Source organism: Chrysochloris asiatica, unplaced genomic scaffold, assembly GCF_000296735.1.
Source record: "Chrysochloris asiatica unplaced genomic scaffold, ChrAsi1.0 scaffold00176, whole genome shotgun sequence".
NCBI classification, from domain to species: domain Eukaryota; kingdom Metazoa; phylum Chordata; class Mammalia; order Afrosoricida; family Chrysochloridae; genus Chrysochloris; species Chrysochloris asiatica.
In genome coordinates this window covers 2,216,717-2,240,310 of record NW_006408694.1, presented here as the reverse complement: position 1 = coordinate 2,240,310, position 23,594 = coordinate 2,216,717, and the positions used below count along the sequence as shown (strand labels likewise).

Genomic DNA, 23,594 nt, shown 5'->3' with positions numbered 1-23,594 from the left:
CTGCTTTCAGGATTCTGTCCTTTGATTTTGGAGAGCTTGATTATTATATGTCTTGGTGATTGTCTTTTAGGGTCTATCCTTCCTGGGGTTCGTTGAGCTTCTTGAATGCTTATCTTTTCACTTTTCAGGATGGTAGGATAATTTTCTTCTTGGGTAATATAGGGAGAGAAAGAATCTTCCAAAGGCAGAAGGGGGAGCATCAAATAGCAAAATAGCACCAGTATATATATATAAAACATGGAAAAAAAAATCCCAAAACAACAACAACAACAAAACTAGACTGAATACTGAAATCTATAATCACAGAAAAGGGAGTGGAGGGAGAGAAGAAAGAAAGAAATATTTTGCATCCAAATATGAGTATGATTTTAATGTCCTCTCTTTAGCTTCTTGCCTTCAAAACTGCCTGAGAGATTTCAAGATGCCAATGTTGTTTGTTATGCTGTACCTCAGGCTTTAATTTAATTTTTGGCCTGTTTTGTTTTTCCCTCTTTCCCTCTTCACAGCCCTGTCCTGCCCTTTCCTGTATTTTAGAAAAAACGTTCAGGGCCTGCTTTTGGGCTGAGAATATCTGTGTGCATGTGTGGCAGAAGAACTCATCAGTGGTGAGGGTGGGATGTGTCCATGCACTCAGGCACCTCCTCTAGTAACCAGAATTGAGGTTTGCAAACAGTAGGGGGACCAGTGACCAGAGACACACACACACTAAAAATCAGAACAAAGGAAAACTGACAAAGTGTATTGTCCACCTTTGCTCCAAGGTTTCCGTGACATTTTTCGGTGGTGTTTCTGCTCCCTTGCTTGGTCTTGCTGTTTGCCAAAGATTTTAGCTCTGGACCTCTGAGCTCCACAGATTCAAGATTATGCTATTTCTTACTTCAGCCTCAAGTTCCACTAGCTATAAGCCTTCAAGCTTTAAAAATATTCCTTGCTATGTGGTTCTAAGTTTTGGAGCTCTGCCCTGGATCTGCTTTGCCTGGTGTTCTGTGGTATGGCTGACAGCGAACTTCACTGCACCTCCTCTCTAGCTGCCATTCCATTGTATATTGTTTTGATACATTTTATAATCATTTTTCTGAATTCCTTCTCAGACATTTCCAAACCCTGCCCATCTTCCAGTATGGAGTGTAGGTCTACTTCTAGCTCATTAGCCCTCAGTCACTTTATCTCGTTTCTGTACATGTGCTGATATGATCATCTGTTTCTGTTTTTTTGTGCATATTCAGGAGTTATCTGTGGCCTTAATACTTAGATGGGTGTGTATATTTTGGTATTTTTTATGGTTTCTGATTGCCTCCAAGTAGATGTGTTCAGGAGATGGGCTTCCCTTTTCATTCTTCTTCCTGAGTAATTTTCAAGATGCTACTGTTGGTCGTTGTGACGTAACTCAGGATTTAATTTTTGGCTTATTTCCTTTTTAGTCTGCTTGTCCTGCTCCACAATTCCTGTTCAGGTCTTTTTTCCTAGTGATAAACACTTCAGAGCCGGCTGTGGCTGTTTTGCACTGCCATTTGGTTTTAAGTGGAAACTGTCACTTCAAATTTCGAGATCTGTGAGCATGTGTATTAGAACCCTCCGGGGGTGTGGGTCGGGTGTCCATTCACTCAGGCACCCCCTCTAGTCACCTGAATGGAGGTGCAGAGACAGTAAGGGACCAATGAACAGATACAAAAAAGAAAATACCCACAACTTTATCTCTGCAGTTCTGTCAGGTGTCTGTGAATGCTCGGATCTTTCCTTGTCTTGGTCTCACACAAGATGGTGGCTCTGGGAGCAACTGAGCATCTTGAATTAGAAAGCAATGGATTTCTTGCTTCTGCTACAAATTCCCCTAGCTGCAAGCCTTCCAAATTTCTAAATAGTCCTTTATATGTGGTTCAGAGTTCTGAGGCCATTCCCTGAGCCTGCTTGGTCTGGTATTCTGTGTTGTTGCTGACGGAGCTCCTGAGTATACTTCCACCATCTTGTTTGTACTCCCTCCATCTTCTTTTGATGCTTTCTATGTCATTCAATAATTTCCCCAAGGAATCCTTCAATAATTAAAGGCAAAGCTTGATTGTTTTCTTCAGTTCTCCCAGTTTGAGAAATGCTGAACGTGTTATTCCCTTTTGGTTTTCTGACTTAAGATCTTTGCACATTTCATTGTAATATTTGACTTTGTCTTTTTGAGCTGACCTTTGAAATTTTCTGTTCAGCTTTTGTACATATGGCAGACATGTCCAAAATTATGTCTGAAATGAGATCATAAGGTTCCAAAGGCAAGGGAAATAAGATCACTTTCTGTAACTCAGACCAAGAGTTGGTTCTAACTCATAGTGACCCTGAATAGAGTTTCTAAGGAGTGGCTGGTGAGTTTAAACTGCCAACCTTGCAGTTCAATCTGGCCTTGTGGTCCAGTGCTTTATCCTGCATCATCAATACCATGTCTGGAATAGCTGAAGGCAAAAGTGGCACTACTTTATTTGGGGGTTTAGAGCTTGCTAATCTACTGTCAATTCTTTCATTGGCAGAGTCATTTGCCATTTTCACAGGCCACACAGGACTGTTAAACAAAGAATTTGTTGGCACCAACACTCCAACCTTTAGCATGTCTTTAATTAAAGTAGTATCACCTCTGGTCCACCAGGTAACCTCTACTGTTTCAATTTAGCAATCTGATTGGGTTCAGGCAATTCTAATGGTTCCCACTTAGCATGCCCAATCAATACAGGCTAAAGGGCAGCCTTAAACTCCAATTTTACAATACCAGGTAGAGAGTGTTCCCATATTAGACATGAGATCTGTACCAATAATACATGCAGGTAATGGAGATGCAACTACTTCATGCAAGATCTGTTTAAATTTTCCAGTTTTTCATTCAAACCTTCACCTTAGTCCCATCAACCATTGAATCCCCTTATGCCCTAAGTCTCACCTTGTTTTTGTTGTGTGACATTGAGTCAGTTTTGATTCACAGTGACTCTGTATAGGGTTTCCAAGGAGCAGCTGGTGGGTTTGAGCCATTTACCTGTGGTTAGCAATCCAGTGCTTATCCCATAGTGCCACACCAGGACCTTTTGTCCCTTCAATATTTTATCAGCAGGAGTCTAGAGAAAGAAGGGCTCTCTCCTACCCACTAACCATTTTACCCACACATGTTCTTATGGCCTCAGTTTCCCTGCTGTCCCTCTTGTCAGTCTTTATCTTGATCAACTAACTGAGTCTCTGCTTCAAATGGTCCCACCATTTGATAGGGAATCCCCATCATTAAATTTGTCCTGACAAGGTGAATAGAATGAACTTGTCTAGGGCACTTTAACATTAGAGGACTAGCAGAAATTCCCTTTGGTCCACCCAACCTCCTGTAGTGCTGTGTTAGAACTTTAGTAACAACTCCATAAATGTCTGCTATATTCATCTCATTTCCATTAAAAATATCCTGCTGGAGTAAGTTCTTTCCTAATTGCTTCTTCCTCTTCTGCTATGAACTACCCTCATATTTCTTGTATCTTTAAATGTCATGAGGGGAAGCTGTGTCAATATATCCGAATAGCTTCTCGGATTGTTGCTTTGTTTCACAGTATTAAGGTTATGTGGGGGTGCCCACATAAAAGGGGTCCCTTGATTATCATATCTGCCATGATCTGTATAAGGGGCATACTCACTGGATGTATGTCTTTATTACCATAAAGCTGCTTGAACATTGCTTCCATACACAGCCCATCAGCTACGTCCCTTGGAGTGTTACAATGAATAGTTAGTGTTGGGTAGAACAATTTACCTTCTCAGGGTAAACATCTTATTGGAAATTTGATCTACTCCACTAAGCTAAAGTCCCCTCTGGGTTAACTTTCCATGTAAATAAATTTAGTATTACCATTCATGGCTGTTCCATAGTGAGTTGTGGGTCTTGCATCAACCCAATATATTCTTTCACTCTTCAGTATTCAAAAGCAAAGTCACTGCTCCAAAATTAGTCACTCTTACAATCCTTTTTAGTAATGGTTCCTAAGGAAGCTGACCATACCTATCTACAAACTGAAGCAACTCTTTTACAGTATAACCCCTAGTTTCAATAGTTCTGCCCATTCTCCTCTGGAACTACCTTTTTGGTGACCAGTAGTCATACAGGTAATTCCTGTTGTTCTAACCAAAATTTTCATTCCCTAGTGGGATCTGGTGTTCTGGTGTAGTAAGCACTGGACCCCAAGGCCGGTTTGAACAGCAAGGTTGGCAGTTTAAACTCACCAGCTGCTCCTTGGAAACTCTATACAGGGTCACGATGAGTCAGAACTGACTCAACAGCACTTAACAACAGCAACAAGTACATCAGGGGTCTGATGTAGCCCTGGTAGGATACTGGATTATGAGCTGAGCTACTAACTGCAAGGTTAGTAGTTCAGATCTACCAGTCGCTCCATGGGAGAAAGATGAAGCTTTCTGCTTTCATAAAGATTTACAGCCTTGGCAACTCTATGCAGGGTCCCTGTGAGTTGAAATTGATCATATGCACACAACCACCACCACCACCAGTGGGGTCTGAGACAAGCAGTCTTAGTTCTGATTGAACCAAATCTGGGTTTGGTTCAGTGTTACAATCAGCCTCTACATTCTTTTTCCTTGTCATTGCAGTTATTACTAATAGCAAAAACCAAGGGATTGTATGTTTGTCTCTTTGTCAATCTGCATTTCTACATATATCTCACTAGCTAATTCATCAAGAGTTAAAGCCACATCTACAAATTTTATATCATAAGAATAGCTTTTGATTTGGGTAAGCGATTGCAATATAAAGGCTCCTTTAAAACCAGGATTTCTTGTTGTTGTTTTTTTTGTCTCATCCCCAAGCCACTCTCTTGTTCATATCCTTTTCGTCAAAACCACATTATCTAGTGAGTCAGGGCCATTGCAGTCAGCCCCACCATTCTAACACCAACTGAACAATAATTTCTTTTCCAAAAGATCAGCACAAGGCTGGTTACTATGAAGTGGAGATTAAAGACATACCAAAAGATCTGACTTTCCTACTGCTATACTATCCATAATATGATATGAACCACTAGTCCTCCCTTCAGTAGTTTCCCCCATACCCCAGGACTTCTCAGTTCACTGCAACCTCTCACACACTCTTGGGACATAATTAAATGGCTCATATGATGTGGAGGCTGGCAAATTCTAAATCTGCAGGTCAGACAGTCTGGAGGATTCTTCTCAGTCATGGGGAATTGGGCTGTTTGATTCACAAGACAGTGGAAACTGGTGAATCAGGTCAGACCACTGCCTCAAGTCCAAAGAACTGAAGGTTAAACAGAGGTGAGCTTGATTAGTCAAGCAAAGAAATGCCCAGTCCACTCATATCACCCAGACAGCTCATTTTATGCCTGTGCTAGGATTTCAAGTTTTTATAATTACAATGAACTCTGTTAATGTCCACAACTGAATCATGTAATCCTAAAAGTATCTTCTCCCATCTTCTCTTACCCAAACCCATCAGGCAAAGAGGCATTTGGTGGGAGTTAGAGCAAGCGACATTAAATAATTCACTACACCACAAGTTGTACTGCTTATTAGGAGAGTTGAACTCTAATTCTAAATTTGTGCCTCACTTTCTTGTTTGTAGATGGCTATAATTTTCTACTTTTGGTAGAAATCGGAGCTAATATCCTTGATCTAATTAGACTATTTTAATTGGTTGTAGACTGATACTTTCTCCCTGGAAGCTGTGCACCTTGGAGATTTGTACAAAGTTGTCATTGGTCATGATGGCCTTGGACCAGGTAAGATTTTACCGAAGAATTAATGAAGATATGATTGCACTACATTTATACGAAACCTTTCACAAATCAAAACAAGAATTGAGGAAAACTGCTTTCTAAATATTGACTATTTATAATCAAACTATTATCCCAAAATATCCTCTGAAATTTAGGTAGATGCACTTTTCTTCAAAACATCCTGGGCTTGGTCAATTGAGTCCCCTACCCAGAACTCCAGAAAGAATTATGCAAAATACAGGGTGGATTGAAGGGGAGATTTGGGATTAATATGCTGTGGTATGTGTTAGAATTCCAGTAAACTATGAGGGAAGGCAGCAGATGTCTACTGGTAGTTACAGTCCATTGAGCTGGGCTGGCAATAATGCCAACAGTGACATGTTAGGAGACTGTCTTGGCAGTAGGATCTCAGATATTTTTTCTGCTTCCATTTTATTCATATGTGTTCCTCAGTTTTCTGTGAGATGATCCACATATTTACAATAAAAAATTTTTTCTGCTACTATCTAAAAGAAGGAGCTCTGGTAACATAGTGGCTATGAGGTTGTTAATAAGTCTTGTCACCTCAAGGTCAGCAGTTTGAAACTACCAGCTATTCTGCAGGAGAAGGAGGAGGCTTTCTGGTCCTGTAAAGGTTTATAGTCTCAGAAACTATGCAGGGTCACTATGAGTTGGAACTGACTCCATGGCATACCAGCACCACTGTGATATAAAACAAGCATAAGATAAACATAATTAATTTAACAAAAAATAGAGTTCTACAAGACTGTTGTAGTTATTGTTAGGTGTACTCGAGTTGGTACTGACTCATAGCAACCTTAGGAACAACAGAATGAAACTCTGCCTGGTCCTGGCTAACCTCACAATTGTTGCTATGCTTGAGCCCATTGCTGCTATTGCTGTGCTGATCCATCTCATTAAGGTCTTCCTCTTTTTCGCTTTCCCTCCACTTTACCAAGCATGATGTCCTTCTCTTGGGACTGGTCCTTCCTGATAGTATGTATGAAGTAAGAGAGACGTAGTATCACTGTCCTGACTTCTAAGCAACATTCTGGCTGTACTTCTTCAGACAAAGATTGATTTGTCCTGGGAGTCCATAGTACTTTTTATCTTCTCCTCCAACATCATAACTCAAATGTATCAATTTTTAAAAATAATTTGTTGAATGTAAAACTTATGATCTTGCCTTTAAAACTGCATTCCATTCACAATAAAAGATTTTTGTAAAAGGAATCCTTTGCATAATCTTTGAAGCACAAGTAAATATCTTTTTTGTATTCTCTGCTTTCAGTTAAGATCCATCTAATGTCTCTAATGATTTCCCTCATTCCATATCCTCTTCTGAATCCACCTTGAATTTTTGGCAGTTCCTTGTTGATGTATTGCTGCAGCCATTTTTGAATTATCTTCAGCCAAATTTTACTTTCATGTCATATTAATAATATTTTTTGATAATTGTCCCATTCTGTTGGATCACTTCTCTTTGACATGGTCTCAAATATGGATCTCTTCCAATTCGTTTGCTTTCCAAATTTAGTAAAGCAGAGCAAGTGCCTTCAGTGCGGCAATCAGCTTTTGTTTTGAAAGTTTTCATTGTGAATTGAATGAAAGTTTACAGGGCAGATCATCAATTTTACATTCAACAAATCATACACCTTGTTTTATTACAATGATCATAATCCCCCTCCAAGTACCATCAGTTAGCAGTATTTCTCTCTATTTTAGCTCTTTTTTCCCTAAACACCCAGGCATATATAATAATTTACACCACCAAAGGGCACATTCTGCAAGTCTGCCTCCTGGCTGACAGCTCTCAGTACCACTCTTTCAATGAATTCTAGAGTTCTGAGCTCCCTCTCTCCATGTCCCCATCTCTGCCTCCATCTCTGGTGTCTAAATGTATCAGTTTTTCTGCGGTCTTCTTTATTCATTGTCCAACTTTCACATGCATATGAAGCTATTGAAAATACCATGGCTTCAGTCAGGTGCACTTCAGTCCTCAAACTGACATCTTTGCTCATAAACACTTTAAAGAGTTCTTGTGCAGCAGATTTACCTAATGCAATATATCATTTGATTTTTTGACTGCTGCTTCCATGAGTGTTGATGGTTGATCTGAGCTAAATGAAGTCTTTGACCACTTCAATCTTTTCTCCATTTATATGGCTATTGTTTACTGGTTAGGTCGTGGCGATTCTTTGTTTTCTTTACACTGAGGTACAACACATACCAAAGACGTGATCTTTGATCTTCATCAGTAAGTATTTTAAGTTCTCTTTGCTTTCAGCAAGCAAGGTTTTATTATCTGCATAGGTTGTTAATAAGTCTTCCTCTCATCCTGATGACATGCTCTTCTTAATATAATCCAGTTTATGGAATTAATTGCTCAGTGTACAGATTGAATAAGTATGGTGAAAGAATACAACTCTGGCACATACCTTTCCCCTTATTCTGTTCACATGACTGCCTATTTGTCTATGTGTAGGTTTCTAATGAGACAATTAAGTGTTCTAGAATACTCATTCTCTATAATGTTGTTCATAGCTTGTCAAAAGTCATACAATCAAAAGCCCTAGGGTAATCAATAAAGCACAGGTAAACGTCTTTCTAGTAATCTCTGCTTTCAGCTGAGATTCCCTCATTCCAACATTCTCTGGAAGTTTCCTGTCAATGTACCTTTGCAACTGTTTTTGAATTATCTTTAGTAAAATTTTATTTGCATGTGACATTAATGATATTTTCCATAATTTCAGCATTCTGTTGGGTCACCTCTCATAGGAATGGGCACAAATATGGATATTTTCCTATCTCTTGGCCAGGTAGCTCTCTTTCAAATTTCTTGGTATAGATGAGTGAGTTCCTCTAATGCTGCATCAGTTTGTTGAAAGATTTCAATTTGTGTTCCATTAATTCCCAGAGCATTGGTCTTTGCTAATGTCATCAGTGTATCTTGGGCTTCTTCTTTCAGTATCATTGGCTCTTAATCATATGCTGTCTTATGTTGATTATGGGGGGGGGGATGATACTTCTAAAATCTGTAGATCAGGTGACAGGCTGGACACTCTAGATGATTTGTGTCCTCAAATCTACCACTTGTCTGTCAGTTTGTTGTACTGTGGTGGCTTATATGTTGCTGTTATTCTGAAAGCTATGCCACGGGTGTTTCAAATACCAGCAGGGTCACCTGTGGTGGACAGGTTTCAGCTGAGTTTCCAAATGAAGCCAGCCTAGGAAGAAGAAGAGACAGACTACTTTGGAATACTTAGACAATGAAAACCTTATGAATAGGAGTGGAACACTGTCAGCATCAGAATACTGAATACTGAAATATGATGAACATCAGAATATTGTCAGATATAGTGCTGAAAAATGAGCTCCTAAGGTTGGAAGGCACTCAGAAATGACTGAGGAAGAGCTGCCTACTCGTGATGACATGAATGGAGTAAAGCATTCAGGACCTTCATTTGCTGATAGGGCACAGTTCAAAATAAAGAGAAACTGCTGTAAATATCCATTAGTAGTTGGAATATGGAATGTCCAAAGTATAAATCTATGAAAATTTCAAATTGTCAAAAATGAAATAGAACACATAAGCATCAATATCCTATCCATTAGTGAGTTGCAACGGACTGATATTGACTATTTTGAACCTGAAAATCACATGGTTTACAATGCTGAGAATGAAAAATTGAACAGGAATGGAGTCACTTTCATCATCTAAAAGAACACATCATGATTTGTCTTGAATGCTGTCTATGACAGGATAATATCCTTATGCCTTTAGGGAAAACTAAGTAATACCACTATTATTCACATTTACATACCAGCCAGTGATGGTAACATTGAAGAATTCTGCAAACTTCTGTAGTCTGAAATTGATCAAACATGCAATCAAGATGTATTTTTCAGTCTGAAGATATTCTTTGTATAGAAAAGTTATCAAAAACTTAGAAATAAGACAATAATATGACTGCCTGTCCTTTAAATGCCATATTAGTACACTTTCTAATGAGCTCACTCAACAGTCATATGCTTCTCTATGGGACAGTAAAATTATTTGACTTCTGATGTACTATGGATTTAAGGTCCAGCCTAATTTAAATATCAACAGATCAATAGAAAAATTCTTGTCTGAAAAAGATAAAAATGACAACCTCAAAGGTAAGGACATTGACTATATTTTTAACATAACTCAGTCCATTTCTTCATTGCTACCTCTCCTCCTCTCCCACTCACCAGTAGACCAGTGTGGTTGTCAGCTGCTTACTTGTCTGCTGATGTGTTCCCTTTAAGTTTTCGTCTTAGAGGGGAGTTTGTCTTAAGGGAACTTGATTGCTTGCCTTGATGGCTTCCTGGTGAACAACTTGCTTATTCTTGTAGTAGCCAATCATACTGCTATTTTTGTTCTGAGTTTTTCCTGGTGATCTTTATTTGAAGATGTATCTTCTGTCACTGTAGCTGTTCTTGGCTGGTCTGCTCATCCTTTCTGGTGGGAATGTCCCACCTCAGATGGTTATTATTTTCTAATGTATCACATCTGTTCTTTAGATGGTATATAAATTCTGCTTGTCCTTTCTGGTGGGAAAGTCCCACCTCAGAAGGTTCTGAATGGGGCTCAGTATTCCACCTAAGGTCCTATACACCACAAATGCTCTGCAAGAAGCCTATTTCACTGGGCAAGTTCTAAAACCCCTTTTAGGTATTCCAATCAGTTATAGGTTGAAGACGGGCTTATAAGCTTTCAGTATTTATGTTTCCCAAGATTCTTTTCTATCCCACTCAAGTGTCTATTTTACAATAGTAGGCAAGGGAAACCAATATTCATAAGACAGTCAAGCATTTTAGTATTATTTCCCCTCTTCAGACTATACCTTGATCCCTGTATCACAGAGCCCTGTTGTTCCAAGGTTGAGAATGCATCACTATTTATCTCTGCCCCATTTAGCCCATGCAAACCTGTCTCAGTGTACCCCTATCTTTTACCTCTTCCCCCTTCTTGTGTTTTGCCCTCACCAGCACCTGTGCTACAATGTGTCTGTCCCCTTCCCTGTGCTCTACTCTCACCACCCTCCACCTCCCCCCAATACTCCACCCCCAACTGATAACCAAGAAAGAAAAACTTTTTCCCCCTTTTGTAGGAAAGCTGTAGTATTCTTCCATGAACTTATTAATGCTCTATGCTAAGCAACAAATCCAAGAAACTGGATTATGTGAAGAAAAACATGGCATCAAGATTGGTGGAAGACTTATTAACAGCCTGTGATACAGCTGATACAACCTTGCTTACTGAAAATGAAGGTGACTTACAATACTCACTAATGAAGATCAAAGAGCACAGCCTTCAGTATGATTGCATCACAGTGTAAAGAAAATGAAAATAATCACAACTGAACCAATAAACAGCATCCATATAAATGGAGGAAAGATTGTAGTTGTCAAAGACTACATTTTGCTTGGACCTACCCTCAACACTTAGGGAAGCATCAGTCAAGAAATCAAACAACATATTGCATTAGGCAAATCTGTTGCACAAGATCTCTTTAAAGTGTTGAGTAATGATGTCAGTTTGAGGACTAAGATGTGCCTGACCCATGCCATGGTCTTTTCAATAACCTCATATGCATGTGAAAGTTGGACAGTGAATAAGGAAGACCATTGAAGAATTGATGCATTTGAGTTATGGTGACTGAGGAGAATATTAAAAATAGTATAGAGTGCCAATAGAACAAACCAAGCTGTGTTTGAAGAACTACAGTTAGATTGCTCCTCAGAAGCCAGGAGGGCCAAACTTCATCTCTCGTACTTCAGACATATTATCAGGAGGGACCAGTCCCTGGAGAAGGATATCATATTTGGTTAAATGGAGGGTTAGAAAAAAAAAAGATGAAGACCCCTAATGAGATGGATTGGCACAGTGGTAGCAGCAATGGGCTCAAATGTAGCAGTGATTGTAAGGTTGGTGCAGAACAGGACAGTGTTTTGTTCTGTTGTTTGTAGATTCACTATGAGTTGATACTGACTCAATATCCCCTACAACAACAAGTCCTCAGTGACACTGTTGAGTTTTAATACTTTAAAGAAGTCCTTTGTGACAGTTTTGTCCATTGCTAATTGGTCACATTATGAGGAATTTTGTTCTTTGTATTTTAAAGTTTAAGCTATGTTGTAAGCTGTAGTCTTTCAAAGACCAGTCCAATGGAGCAAGATCAGGATTATAGGGAGGTTGCTTTGACATCTAAAATTGAAGTTTTTGCAGTTTCTACAGTGTGGGCAGTGGTGTGCAAATGTGCATTGTCATTCAAGATCTCAATGCCCTTGGACAGCAGTCCTTTGTGCTTAATCCAAAGTTTAGGCTTCAGATCTTCAGTGAGTATCTCACTGTAAAGAGCACTGTTGAAGACATCACACAATTATAGAATATTATGAACAAGTAGTAACTGCTTCAAGCCTTCTTTGCTCTTCACAAGTATTTTACCAAGCACTAGACTAGTGTGTTGCTAAACAACTGGGTACCCATAACCTAACCAAATTAACCATAACTAAAATAAAGGGAGAAAAAAAAGAATAAAATTGACGTTATGTTAAAAATATGGTCAATGTCCTTACCTTTGAAGTTGTCATTTTTATCTTTTTCAGACAAGAATGTTTCTGTTGATCTGTTGATATTTAAATTAGGCTGGACCTTAAATCCATAGTACATCAGAAGTCAAATAATTTTACTGTCCCATAGAGAAGCATATGACTGTTGAGTGAGCTCATTAGAAAGTGTACTAATATGGCATTTAAAGGACAGGCAGTCATATTATTGTCTTATTTCTAAGTTTTTGATAACTTTTCTATACAAAGAATATCTTCAGACTGAAAAATCTCAATGTCTAATTATAAGTTTTCTTTAAGAGATATAACTAAACAGAAATGGCCTCGTAATATAAAAATAAAAGTTTAGGTAATCACATACTCAAATTATGTAAATAAAAAGGGTGAGCAGAGATTTTAATCTTGCTTTTAATCTTATAAGATAAAATGTAAAAGTCAAGACAATAAATATTAAAAGGTATAAGAAGCATAATTTTTCTTGATAGAGTTAATAATCATAATAATCATTATGAAAGAATAAAAAATTTTGAGTTTTAATTTAACAAATGTGCTGCAATTAAATATGTGAAGTAAAACCTTCTTTGATACTCATGAAGAAATGAAATAAGACATTTAGAGTATAAGATTTTATCATGCATCTTAGATTTTGACAGCTCAAATAGACCCTTTGATTGTTCCCTTTCAAATGTTTACTTTACACCTGACAGAGAAATATCTTATTTTGTGAAAAAATTTTATACTTTGATTAATATATTAGGCAAAAAGAAAATCTCAGTAAAATTTCCACAACAGGCCACATTCCCTGACAGCATTATGATGAAACCAAAATACAAGAGTGAGTAAAAAATTATCCTCACTCAACTTTCAGAAAAGACAAATGCATAATTTTTTCAACATCCATCAGCAAGCATTCAGATTCCCTTATTAAAAAATATTTTAGGCTGATCCACAAATGTACTGTTGTCTTTAGTTTTTCATCTGAGGTGAATCTATAGCCTCCAAGGGCTGCTTTCAGGGGACCAGTACATTGGAAGAAGACCAGGACTATAAGGAGGATGTCTTAACATCTCAAAATGAAGTTTTTGCAGAGTGTCTACAGTGTGGACAGACGTGTTCAGATGTGCATTGTCATGCAAGATCACAACGCCTTTGCATAGCAGTCCTGTGTGTTTAATACAAAGTTTATGCTTCAGCTCTTCAGTGAGCAACTCACTGTTGAAGACAACAGACAATTACAAAGTATATGAAGAAACAGGAAAAGATGGGCCATGTAAATGAAACATATAATGGGTTAGAAATTGTCCTGGGGAAAGATCAGAAAATAGACGTTCAAAACAAAAAATTCAAAGTATTAGCATTGTCGTTGTTGTGAAGTGCCGTAGAGTCGATTCTGACCCATTGCGACCCTGTATAGGGTTTTCAAGGAGCAGCTGGTGAGCTTGAACCACCGACCTTGCAGTTCAAGCAGCTTTGCAGTCATGCACATTAACCCACAGCACCACACCAGGACTCCAAGTATTAACATTAAGTATGCTTAAATAAGGAACTCTGGTAGTGTAGTATTTTCGAATTGGGCTGTGAACCTCAAGGTCAGCAGTTCGAAACTACCAGCTGCTCCCTGGGAGAAAGATGAGGCTTTCTGCTCCTGTAAAGATTTACAGCCTCGGGAACCCTGTTCAGGGTTGCTATGGGTTGGAACCGACTCGACGGCACTTAACAACAACAACAAAATGCTTAAAATAGATGAAGGAAAACACAATGAAAGATCTAAAGGAAAACAGAAATATAGTACAAGAACAAAACACAAATTTTAATAAAGAAATGGAAGTAAATATATACAGATATATATATAAGTATTATCATGTAATAATAAAATAATAGAAATCAATTGAAATGATAAGAGAAGAGTGAGCTTGAAAACAGGACCAATGAGTGTGCTTAGTCTGAATGGCAAACTGAAAAAAGAATGAAGAAAAATGAGCAAAGCCTAAGGGATATATGGGACATTATCAAGATGGATTATATACGCATATTGGAAATTCAGAGTCCTGGTTGCTTTGAACCACAAGGTTGGTGGTTCAAATCCACCAACCTCTCTTCAGAACCTCATACAGGCCTGCTATGAGTTGGAACTGACTCGATGGCACTTAATAAAAGCAGCAACAATGGAAATTCTAAAAGAAGAGAGAGAGAAATGCCCAGAAATTTTTTTAAAAGAAATAATGGCTTAAGATTTCTCAAATATCATAAAAGATGAGGTATTTTACATCTTCAAATCATGATGAACCTGATATTGGATTAATTCTAAAAGAAACACACCAAGGCATATCAAATCAAACTCTCCAGATTCAAGAACAAAGAGAAAAGTTTGAGAGTGGCACAAGAGAAGGGAAGTACCACACACAAAGGGGCATCGAAAAGATTCAATATTAAATGTTCTACAGAAAATATGCAGACAAAAGGCAGCAGGATGATGTATTTAAAGTGCTGGAAGGAAAGAAGTGTTAACCAAGAATACTATATCCAGCAAAACTGCCATTCAAAGTGGTGATATAATTAAGATATCCTCAAATACAGAAACAAACTTGAACTTGTAACCACCAGACTGTATCACAAGAAATACTTAAAGGAGTCCTCCAGAAGAAAAATAATCATACAGATAGTAACTTGAAGTGATAGCTATGGAATATCTGTACTTGTTTGTGTGCGTAAATTTTCACTGAAGGGAATGTTTTGACAATATAACGGCCAGATTTAAGACAATTTTGTTTGGTAAATATATTGGGCAAATCCTTCTTGCTTTATAACAAACTCATAGATTAAGATGTGAAATAACTGTATACATAGAACAATAAAGTATATTTAAACTTAGAGAACAGGAAAGTCAAGATATAAAGATACTAAGAAAAAAACTGCTGAAAATATTTAAATAAAAGCAAGGAATCAATGTAGATATAGAGGTTTGATATGTTAAGGAAGCCAAGTTAATATCAATATGTATTAGGTAGTTTTACATATAGCATATTAAATATAATCTTCATGGTAACCACAAGGAAAGTCAATTTGAAAACTACACACAAGAATAAAGAAGAAGGAAAGCAAAATGGTTCAGGTCTTATAAAAATAATAAAAAAAGAAAAAATTCTAAATATGAAAAGAAGTTAGTGTTGGATAAAAAGAGAAGCAAAGAAACCAGAAATTTCATTAAAACCAACATTTTGTATAAAAATATAACAGAAGCAAATCCTCCTTTATAGATAGTTGCTGTGAATGCAATTGGAGTAAATGCTCCAGATAAGAGACACAGTGTCAGAATAAACCAAAGCGTGGCCATCTATAAGATGTTTACAAGAGACACCTTAGCCGAAGACATAAAGAAGTTAAAAAAGGTCAATTCATCAATAAGATATAACATTTATAAATATATGTTAACCCAATTTCACAGTACCAAAATTTATAAAGCAAACTCCAACAGAATGGAAGGGAGAAACAGACAAGTCTGCAATAATTGTGTTAATATTGTTGTTAAGTGCCATTGAGTCAGTTCTGAGGTTCTGATTGTAGCCATCCTATGCACAAAAGAACAAAACACTGCCGAGTCCTGCACTATCCTCAGAATTGTTGTTAGATTTGAGCCTATTGCTGATGCCTCTGTGCCTATTCATCTCACTGGGGGTTTTCCTTTTGTTCACTGACCCTCCGCTTTATCAAGCACAACTTTATCAAGGACCTTCTTCAGGGGCTTGTCCCTCCTGATAATGTCTGAAATTTGAGAGGCAAAAGTTTGGACATCTTGGTCTAAGGAGCATTCTGGGGCTGTACTTCTTCAAACACAGATTTGTGTGTCCTTCTGGAAATTCATGTTATGTTAAATATTCTCCTCCAACACCGTAGCTCAAATGCATTAATTTTTTATAGTCTTCTTTATTCATTGTCCAGCTTTCACATCATATGAGACTATTGAAAATATCATGGATTGAAGGGTCAGGCGCACTTTAGCCCTCAAAATGACATCTTTGCTCTTGATGCAGCAGATTTACCTAATGCAATACTTCATTTGATTTCTTGACTGCTGCTTCCATGAGTGTTAATCGTGGATTCAAGCAAAATTCAGTATTTGACAACTTCATTTTTTCTCCATATATCATGATGTTATTAAATGGCCCAGTTGTGAGGATTTTTGCTTTCTTTATATTGAGGTGTGATCCATACTGAAGGCTGTAGTTTTCTATCTTCAAAATACTGTAAGTCCTCTTCTCTTCCAGCAAGCAAGGTTGTATCATCTGTTTATATAGGTTGTTAATCACTCTTCCTCCAATCCTGGAGCCACGTTCTTCTTGCATTATTTGTTCAGTATATCAGTATATATATTGAGTAAGTATAGTAAATAATACAGTCCTGGTGCACATCTTTCCAGATTTTAAGCCATTTAGTACCCCCTGGTTCTGTATGAGTGACTGCCTATTGGTCCATGTGAAGGTCTCTCATGAACATATTGTGCTTTGGAATACACCTTCCATAATGGGTTATCCATAGCTTGTCATGATCCACAAGTTGAAGCCTTTGTATACCCATCAAAGCACAGGTAAACATCTTCCTGGTATTCTCTGCTTTCAGCCAAGATATATTCTCTTCTGAATTTGGTTTATGTTTCTGGAAATTCCCTGGCAATGTATTTTTGCAGATATTTTAAAATTATCTTCAGCAAAATTTTATTTGCATGTGATTTTAATGATATTGTTCAATGATTTCTGCATTCTGTTGAGTCACCTCTCTTTGGAATTGACACAACTATGTGTCTCTTCCAACCCATTGGCCACAGGCATTCTGTTATTATCCTTTTGATTTCATTTGGTTCTGTTGTGATATCGCCCATGTGTTATTTATGTCTTCGCCCTCTTATCTTTTGTTAGGTTTGCCATTTTTATTAATTCTTTCAAAGAACCTGTTGATTCTTTCTATAGGTTTTCTTTCTCATTTATTTCTGTTCTGATCTTTATTACTTCTTTTCTCTTGGTGACTATAGGTTTCCTCTGTTGTTCTGTTTCTAGTTGCTGGTGGTGCTGTTAATTGTGTTAATTTTTATTCTTTCTTCTTTTTGGACGTGTGCATTTGTCACAATAAATTGTCCTCTCAGCACCTCTTTCGCTGTGTCCCAAAGATTTTGGTATGTTGTGTTTTCATTCTCATTTGTTCCTAGGAACTTTCTAAATTCACGTTTAATTTCTTCTGTTATCCAGTTGCTCTTCAGCAGGGTGTTATTCAGTTTCCATGTGTTAAACTTTATTTCCTTGGTCTTCCTATTGTTGATTTCTAATTTTATGGCATTGTGGTCTGAAAAGATGCTTTGTAATATTTTGATGTTTGTAAATTTATGGAGGCTTGCTTTGTGACCTAACACATATCAATTCTGGAGAATGTTCCATGTGCGCTGGAAAAGAAGGTATATTGTGCTGTTGTTGGGTTGACTGCTCTGTACACGTCTATGTCTTCAAGTTGTTTGATTGTACTGTTTAGTTACTCTGTAACTTTGTTGAGTTTCTTTCTGATTGTTCTATCCCTTTTCAAAAGTGGCATATTAAAATCTCCCACTATAATTGTAGATTTAGCTATTTCTTTCTTCAATTCTAGTAGGTTTTGCTTTATGTATCTTGGTTCTCTTTCATTTGGAGCATAGCTGTTAATTACCTTTTATCATCTTGCTCAATTGACCTTTTAATCATGAGATGGTGTCCTTTTTTATCTCTCATGCTGGGTTTTGCCTTTAAGTTTATTTTATCAGAGATTAGTATTGCCACGCCTGCTTGTTTTTTATTGCTGTGAGCTTGGTATATTTTTTTCCATCCTTTAGTCTGCTTTTGCATTTGTGTGTAAGGTATGTCTCTTACAGGCAGCATATTGCAGGGTCTTGTTTTCTTATCTACTCAGTCACTCTCTATCTCTTCAATGGTGCATTTATTCCATTGACATTCAGTGTAATTATTGATAGGTATGGATTACCTGCTGTCATTATGTTAATTTCTTGTGGTGCTGTTTGTTCCTTTGCTCTGCATGCCTTCTTGTGCTGCATTCCTGTTTTTGTGCTATTTCTTGTCAGTTTCTTCTTAGTCTTAATGTTTCCTTGTTCAGCTTGGGTCTTCATTTTCATGGTAAATTGTGAAGTATTAATTTTTTGGGGGGTTGCCTATAGTCTATTAAGCTTTCCCTGCATTTAAGACAGTCTATTGTATCCTGCCATCTACTTGACCTCCTCACCACCTGGATCTCTGTTCCTATATTTTTCCCTTCTTTTACATTGTTAATATTTTGATCTTTGGTTGGCCTCACAGGTCCTCTGAATTCATTATTGTAATTTTGTTCTGTTCTGAACTCTGCTATCTGTTGACTGAGTTTCAGGTGTTGTTTCCACTTCTGTCAATCTCTGGTTGTTGTCTGTTCTTGCTGGTTTTCATTCCAAAGAACTCTCTTTAGGATGTTTTTTAACACTGGATTGGCTTAGACAAAATCTCTTAGTTTCTGTTTATCCTGGAACGTTTTGATTGCACCATCATGTTTGATTGACAGTTTTGCTGGATAGACAATTCTTGGTTGGCAGTGTTTCTTTTACAGTTTTATATATGTCTTCCCATTGCCTTCTTGCCTGCATGGTTTCTGCTGAGAAGTCAGAGCTTAATCGGATTTGCTTGCCTTTGTAAGTAACCCTTCTCTTTTCCCTGACTGCTTTTAGTATTCTCTCCTTGTCTTTGAATTTGGAGAGCTTGATTATTATATGTCTTGGTGATTTTCTTTTGGGGTCTATACTTCCTGGTGTTTGTTCAGCTTCTTCAATGTTTATCTTCTCATTCTTTAAGATGTTAGGAAATTTTTCTTCCAGAAGCTCTTCAACAATCTCTTCTGTGGACTTCTGTGATTCTTCCGGTTCTGGAATGACAATAATTCTTGTTATTCTTTTTCATGTTATCCAACATGAACCTTCGACTCTCTTCAGATTTTTGAACCCTTTTTTCTGCTTGCTTTTCTATCTTAGCAATATTGAGAGATTTGTCTTTTAGCTCGCTGGTTCTGGCTTCCATCTCTTCCATTCTACTCCTTTGCCCTTTCAGTGTATTGTCCATTTTTGATATTTTATTATTAATCATCTGGACTTCTTTTTGCAGATTTTGGATTGTTTCCAATGCCATATCTGTCTTGTTTGATTGCTCCTGTAGCACTTTCCTTGACTTCTTCCTTATTTTCCTCCACCCTTTTCGGTATATTTGAATTTGTTTCTATATCATTTTCCTGAATTCCTTCTCAGGCAGATGCAGATGTTTCATGTTGTTTTACAAAAGGTATTTGCAATGAAAAAGTCATTGGTCTTGTAAAATTCCATCTTGTGATCTTCATAAAAAAATAGAAACAAAATTAGGGTCTCTGAAACATGGCATAAATATATTATTAAAGATAACAGAAAACACATAAACAGCAGAAAACAAACTAGATGACTGGACCTCCTAACATTTTGGAATGGATGTGCAGCAAAAGATTTCACCAAAAGAATATAGAGAGAGCCCATTTTTGGCAATGACATCTCAGATTAATCTATAATTTATATAAAACTTCAACATCTCAACAATCAGATGAATTATCTAATTAAAAAATGGACAAAGGACATGAATAGGTACTTCAACAAAGAAGACATACTGACAGCTAACAAACAAACAAAAAATATGAAGAACTGTTAGTTCAACAATGTTAGTGATCATTGTTGTTGTTGTTAAGTACCATCGAGTTGGTTCCAACCCATAGTGGGTTTCAACCACCCAACTTGTCATTAGAAGTTCAGTGACTAGAGCTAGACACTATATAGAGTTTCCAAGGAGCAGCTGGTGAGCTTGAACCACCGATATTACAGTTCAAACAGCTTTGCAGTCTAGCATAACCCACAGTGCCACACCAGGACTCCTAGTGATCATTATACATTAGAAAAATGTAAATCAAAACAAGAGGGAGATATTATCTTACCCTGGCATCAATATCAAAGTTCAAAAAAGCAGAAAACAATCTGTCCATAACTTCACTAGTGGCTAGTGAGGGTATGGACAGATTGGAAGCCCCAGACACTGCTGGTGGGACTGTATAATGGTGCAACCAATGTGGAAAATGGCATGGCACTTCCTCAAAAAGTGGGAAATAGAAATACCATACGACCCAACAATCCCTCTATTTAATGTATATCCTAGAGAAATTAAAGAAATGACACATATAGATATATGCACACCCATGTTCATTGCAGCACTATGCACAATAGCAAAAATTTGGAGACAACCTAAATGCTCATCAATTGAAGAATGGATAAACAAACTTTGGTATATACACACAATGGAATATTACCCAAGGTTGAAGAATGACAATCTGCTAGATACTTAATTACAGGGATGAACCTGGAGGAATTATGCTGAGTGAATTTAGTCAAATATAAAATGACAAATATTATATGTAAAAAGTCAAGAAAAGGTTTTCACACTTAATAATCATTCTTTGATGATTACCAGATATGGGAGGGAAGAGGGAGTAATTCACTGACAAGAGGGTATTGTTTTTGTTGTTATTAAGATCAACTCATAGCAACCCTGTACAAGGTACTGAGGAGTGGCTCGTGGGTTTCAACCACCCATCTTGTCTTTAGCAGTCCAATGACTAGAGCTAGACCTGAATTAACTTGGTTGATGGGGAAAACAATTGACAAGAGGGAGGTGTTGTTAAGTTGCTATTTCCTTGAGTTGGTTTTGATTACAAAGAAGACCAGTTAATTACTACTGTTACTCAAATTTATGCACCAACCACTAGTGCCAAAGATAAAGAAATTGAATATTCCCCACCCCCCCAACTTCTGTAGTCTGAAATTGGTCAAACAGGCAATCATGATGCTTTGGTAATTACTGGTGGTGGTGGTGTGCCATGGAGTTGGTTCTGACTCAGCAACCCTATGTAAGGTTTCCAAGGTTTTAAATCTTTAAGGGGGCAGAAAGCTTCATCTTTCTCTGGCAGAACAGCTGGTAGTTTTGAACTGCTGACCTTGAGGTTAGAAGCCTAACTCATAACCGCTAGGTTACCAGAGCTCCTTAATTACTGGTGGTAGTCATGTGAAAATTGGAAACAAAGAGGAGGGCTCAGTAGTTGGAAACTATAGTCTTGGTGATGGAAATGATGTCAGAGGTCACATGATGGATTTTACAAGATCAGTGACTTATTCATTGCAAATACCTTTATTCAACAACAAAAATTGTGACTATACATGTGGACCATGAAAGCCAAATTATGACCTGAGTACATCCCAGAAAACAGCTGGTCATATTCAATACAAGAATAAACTTGATGTGTTGAACATGAATGACAGAAAATCAGATAAGCTGTGGGATGACATCAACAGCATTAGACAGGAAAGAAAGAAAAGACCAAAGTGGATGTCTGAAGCAACTCTGAAATTTGCTCTAGAATATAGAAAAACTAAAGTGAATTAAATAAATGATTAAGTAAGGGTAGAACAGAAAAAATTTAAAGGACACTTTGAGAAGACAAAGTAAAGTTCAGAGACCTGGAGTTAGAAAATAAAAAAGGAGACCATGCTCAGCATTTTTTAAACCACAATAACTGAAGAGGAAAAAAATCAAGACTTTAGCTGAAATATTGAAGGTTACTGCACTGCTGGATAATGCACTGGACTTTAAGGTTTATTTGAACTGCAAAGAGGTGGTTCAAACTTGTCAGACACTCCTTGGAAGCCTTGCACAGGGTTGCTATGAGTCAGAACCAACTTGATGGCACTTGACTACAACATAACAATGGGCATCAAAAGATAAAAGGACTATACAGAGTCACTGTACCAAAAAGAATTGGTCGACATTGAACCACTTCAGGTTGATCAAGAACTTATGATATTAAGAAAAGACAAAGCTATGCTAGTCTTTGATGAAAAATAAAGCTCTAGCTATTTACTGAATATTAATTGAGATGTTTCAGGAAACAAATGTAGCACTAGAGGTGCTTACTCATCTATGCCAAGAAAGTTGGAAGACATCTATCTGACCAGCTAACTGGAAGAGATCCTTTTATGTACCCATGTTAAAGAAGGTGACCCAACAGAATATGGAAATTACACATGCAAATAAAATTTTGCTGAAAATAGTGCAAAACTTGTTGAAGCAATATATCGACAAAAGAGCTTCCAGAAATTCAAAGTAGATTCCGAAGAGGATGGGGAGTGAAGGTATCATTATTGATGTCAGATGGATGTTAGCTGAGGGCAGAAAATACTTGAAGGATGCTTGACTGTGTTTTATTGACTATGCAAAAGCATTTGACTGTGTGGATCATAACAAACTATGGATAACATTGAGAATAATGGGAATTCCAGAACACTTGATTGCACTCATGTGGAACATATGCATAGACTTAAAGAGGCAGTGATTCACACAGAACAATGGGATACTGTGTGGTTTCAAATCAGGAAAGTTGTGTGTCAGGGTTGTGTCATTTCTCCATGCTTATTCAGTTTGCATGCTGAGCAAATAATCTGAGAAGCTGAACTATATGAAGCAGAACAGAGCATTAGTACTGGAGGAAAGCCCAGTAACTATCTTGTTTGCTAAAAGTAAAAATCACTTAAAGCTCTTATTGAGGAAAAGCATGGACTACAACTCCATATAAAGGAAACAAAAATCCTCACAACTGGATCAAATAGGAACAGCATGGTAAATGAAGAAAAGATGGACTGTATCAAGGAGATTAGATTACTTGGATTTAACACCCATTGAAGCAGTAGTCAAGAAATCAAACAACATACTGTATTGAAAAATTTGCTTTAAAAGATCTCTTTACAGTGTAAAAATGCAAAGAAGTCACTTTGATTTCTGTGTATTCCATCTGATGAGAAGACTAAAGTTTACCTGACCCAAGTGATGGTATTTTCAATCACCTCATATGCATGTGAAAGTTGGACAGCAAATAAGGAAGATCAAAAAAGAATGAATACCTCTGAATTATGTTAGTGAAGAATATTGATTATATACAGATAATGAACAAAGTTGTCTTGGTAGAAGTACAGCCAAAGTGTTCTTTTGAAGAGAAGATGGTGAGACTTTGTCTCATGTACTTTGGATATGTTACTGCCTCATATGCAAGTGAAAGCTAGGCAATAATAAAGAAAAATGGATGTATTTTAATTATGTTATTGGCAAAGAGTATTGAATATACCATGGACTG

The 23,594-nt window shown here is 37.3% G+C and overlaps 1 protein-coding gene across 1 annotated transcript in view; it reads left to right on the top strand.

Annotated features, from left to right (window-relative positions):
- The window catches only part of LOC102810528, a 373,438-nt gene that overhangs the window by 76,074 nt on the left and 273,770 nt on the right, over nucleotides 1–23,594 (top strand). The window contains exon 7 of the mRNA XM_006871864.1: nucleotides 5,678–5,756. Coding sequence (XP_006871926.1) covers nucleotides 5,678–5,756 — 79 coding nt within the window. The remainder of the gene's footprint in view (nucleotides 1–5,677; nucleotides 5,757–23,594) is intronic.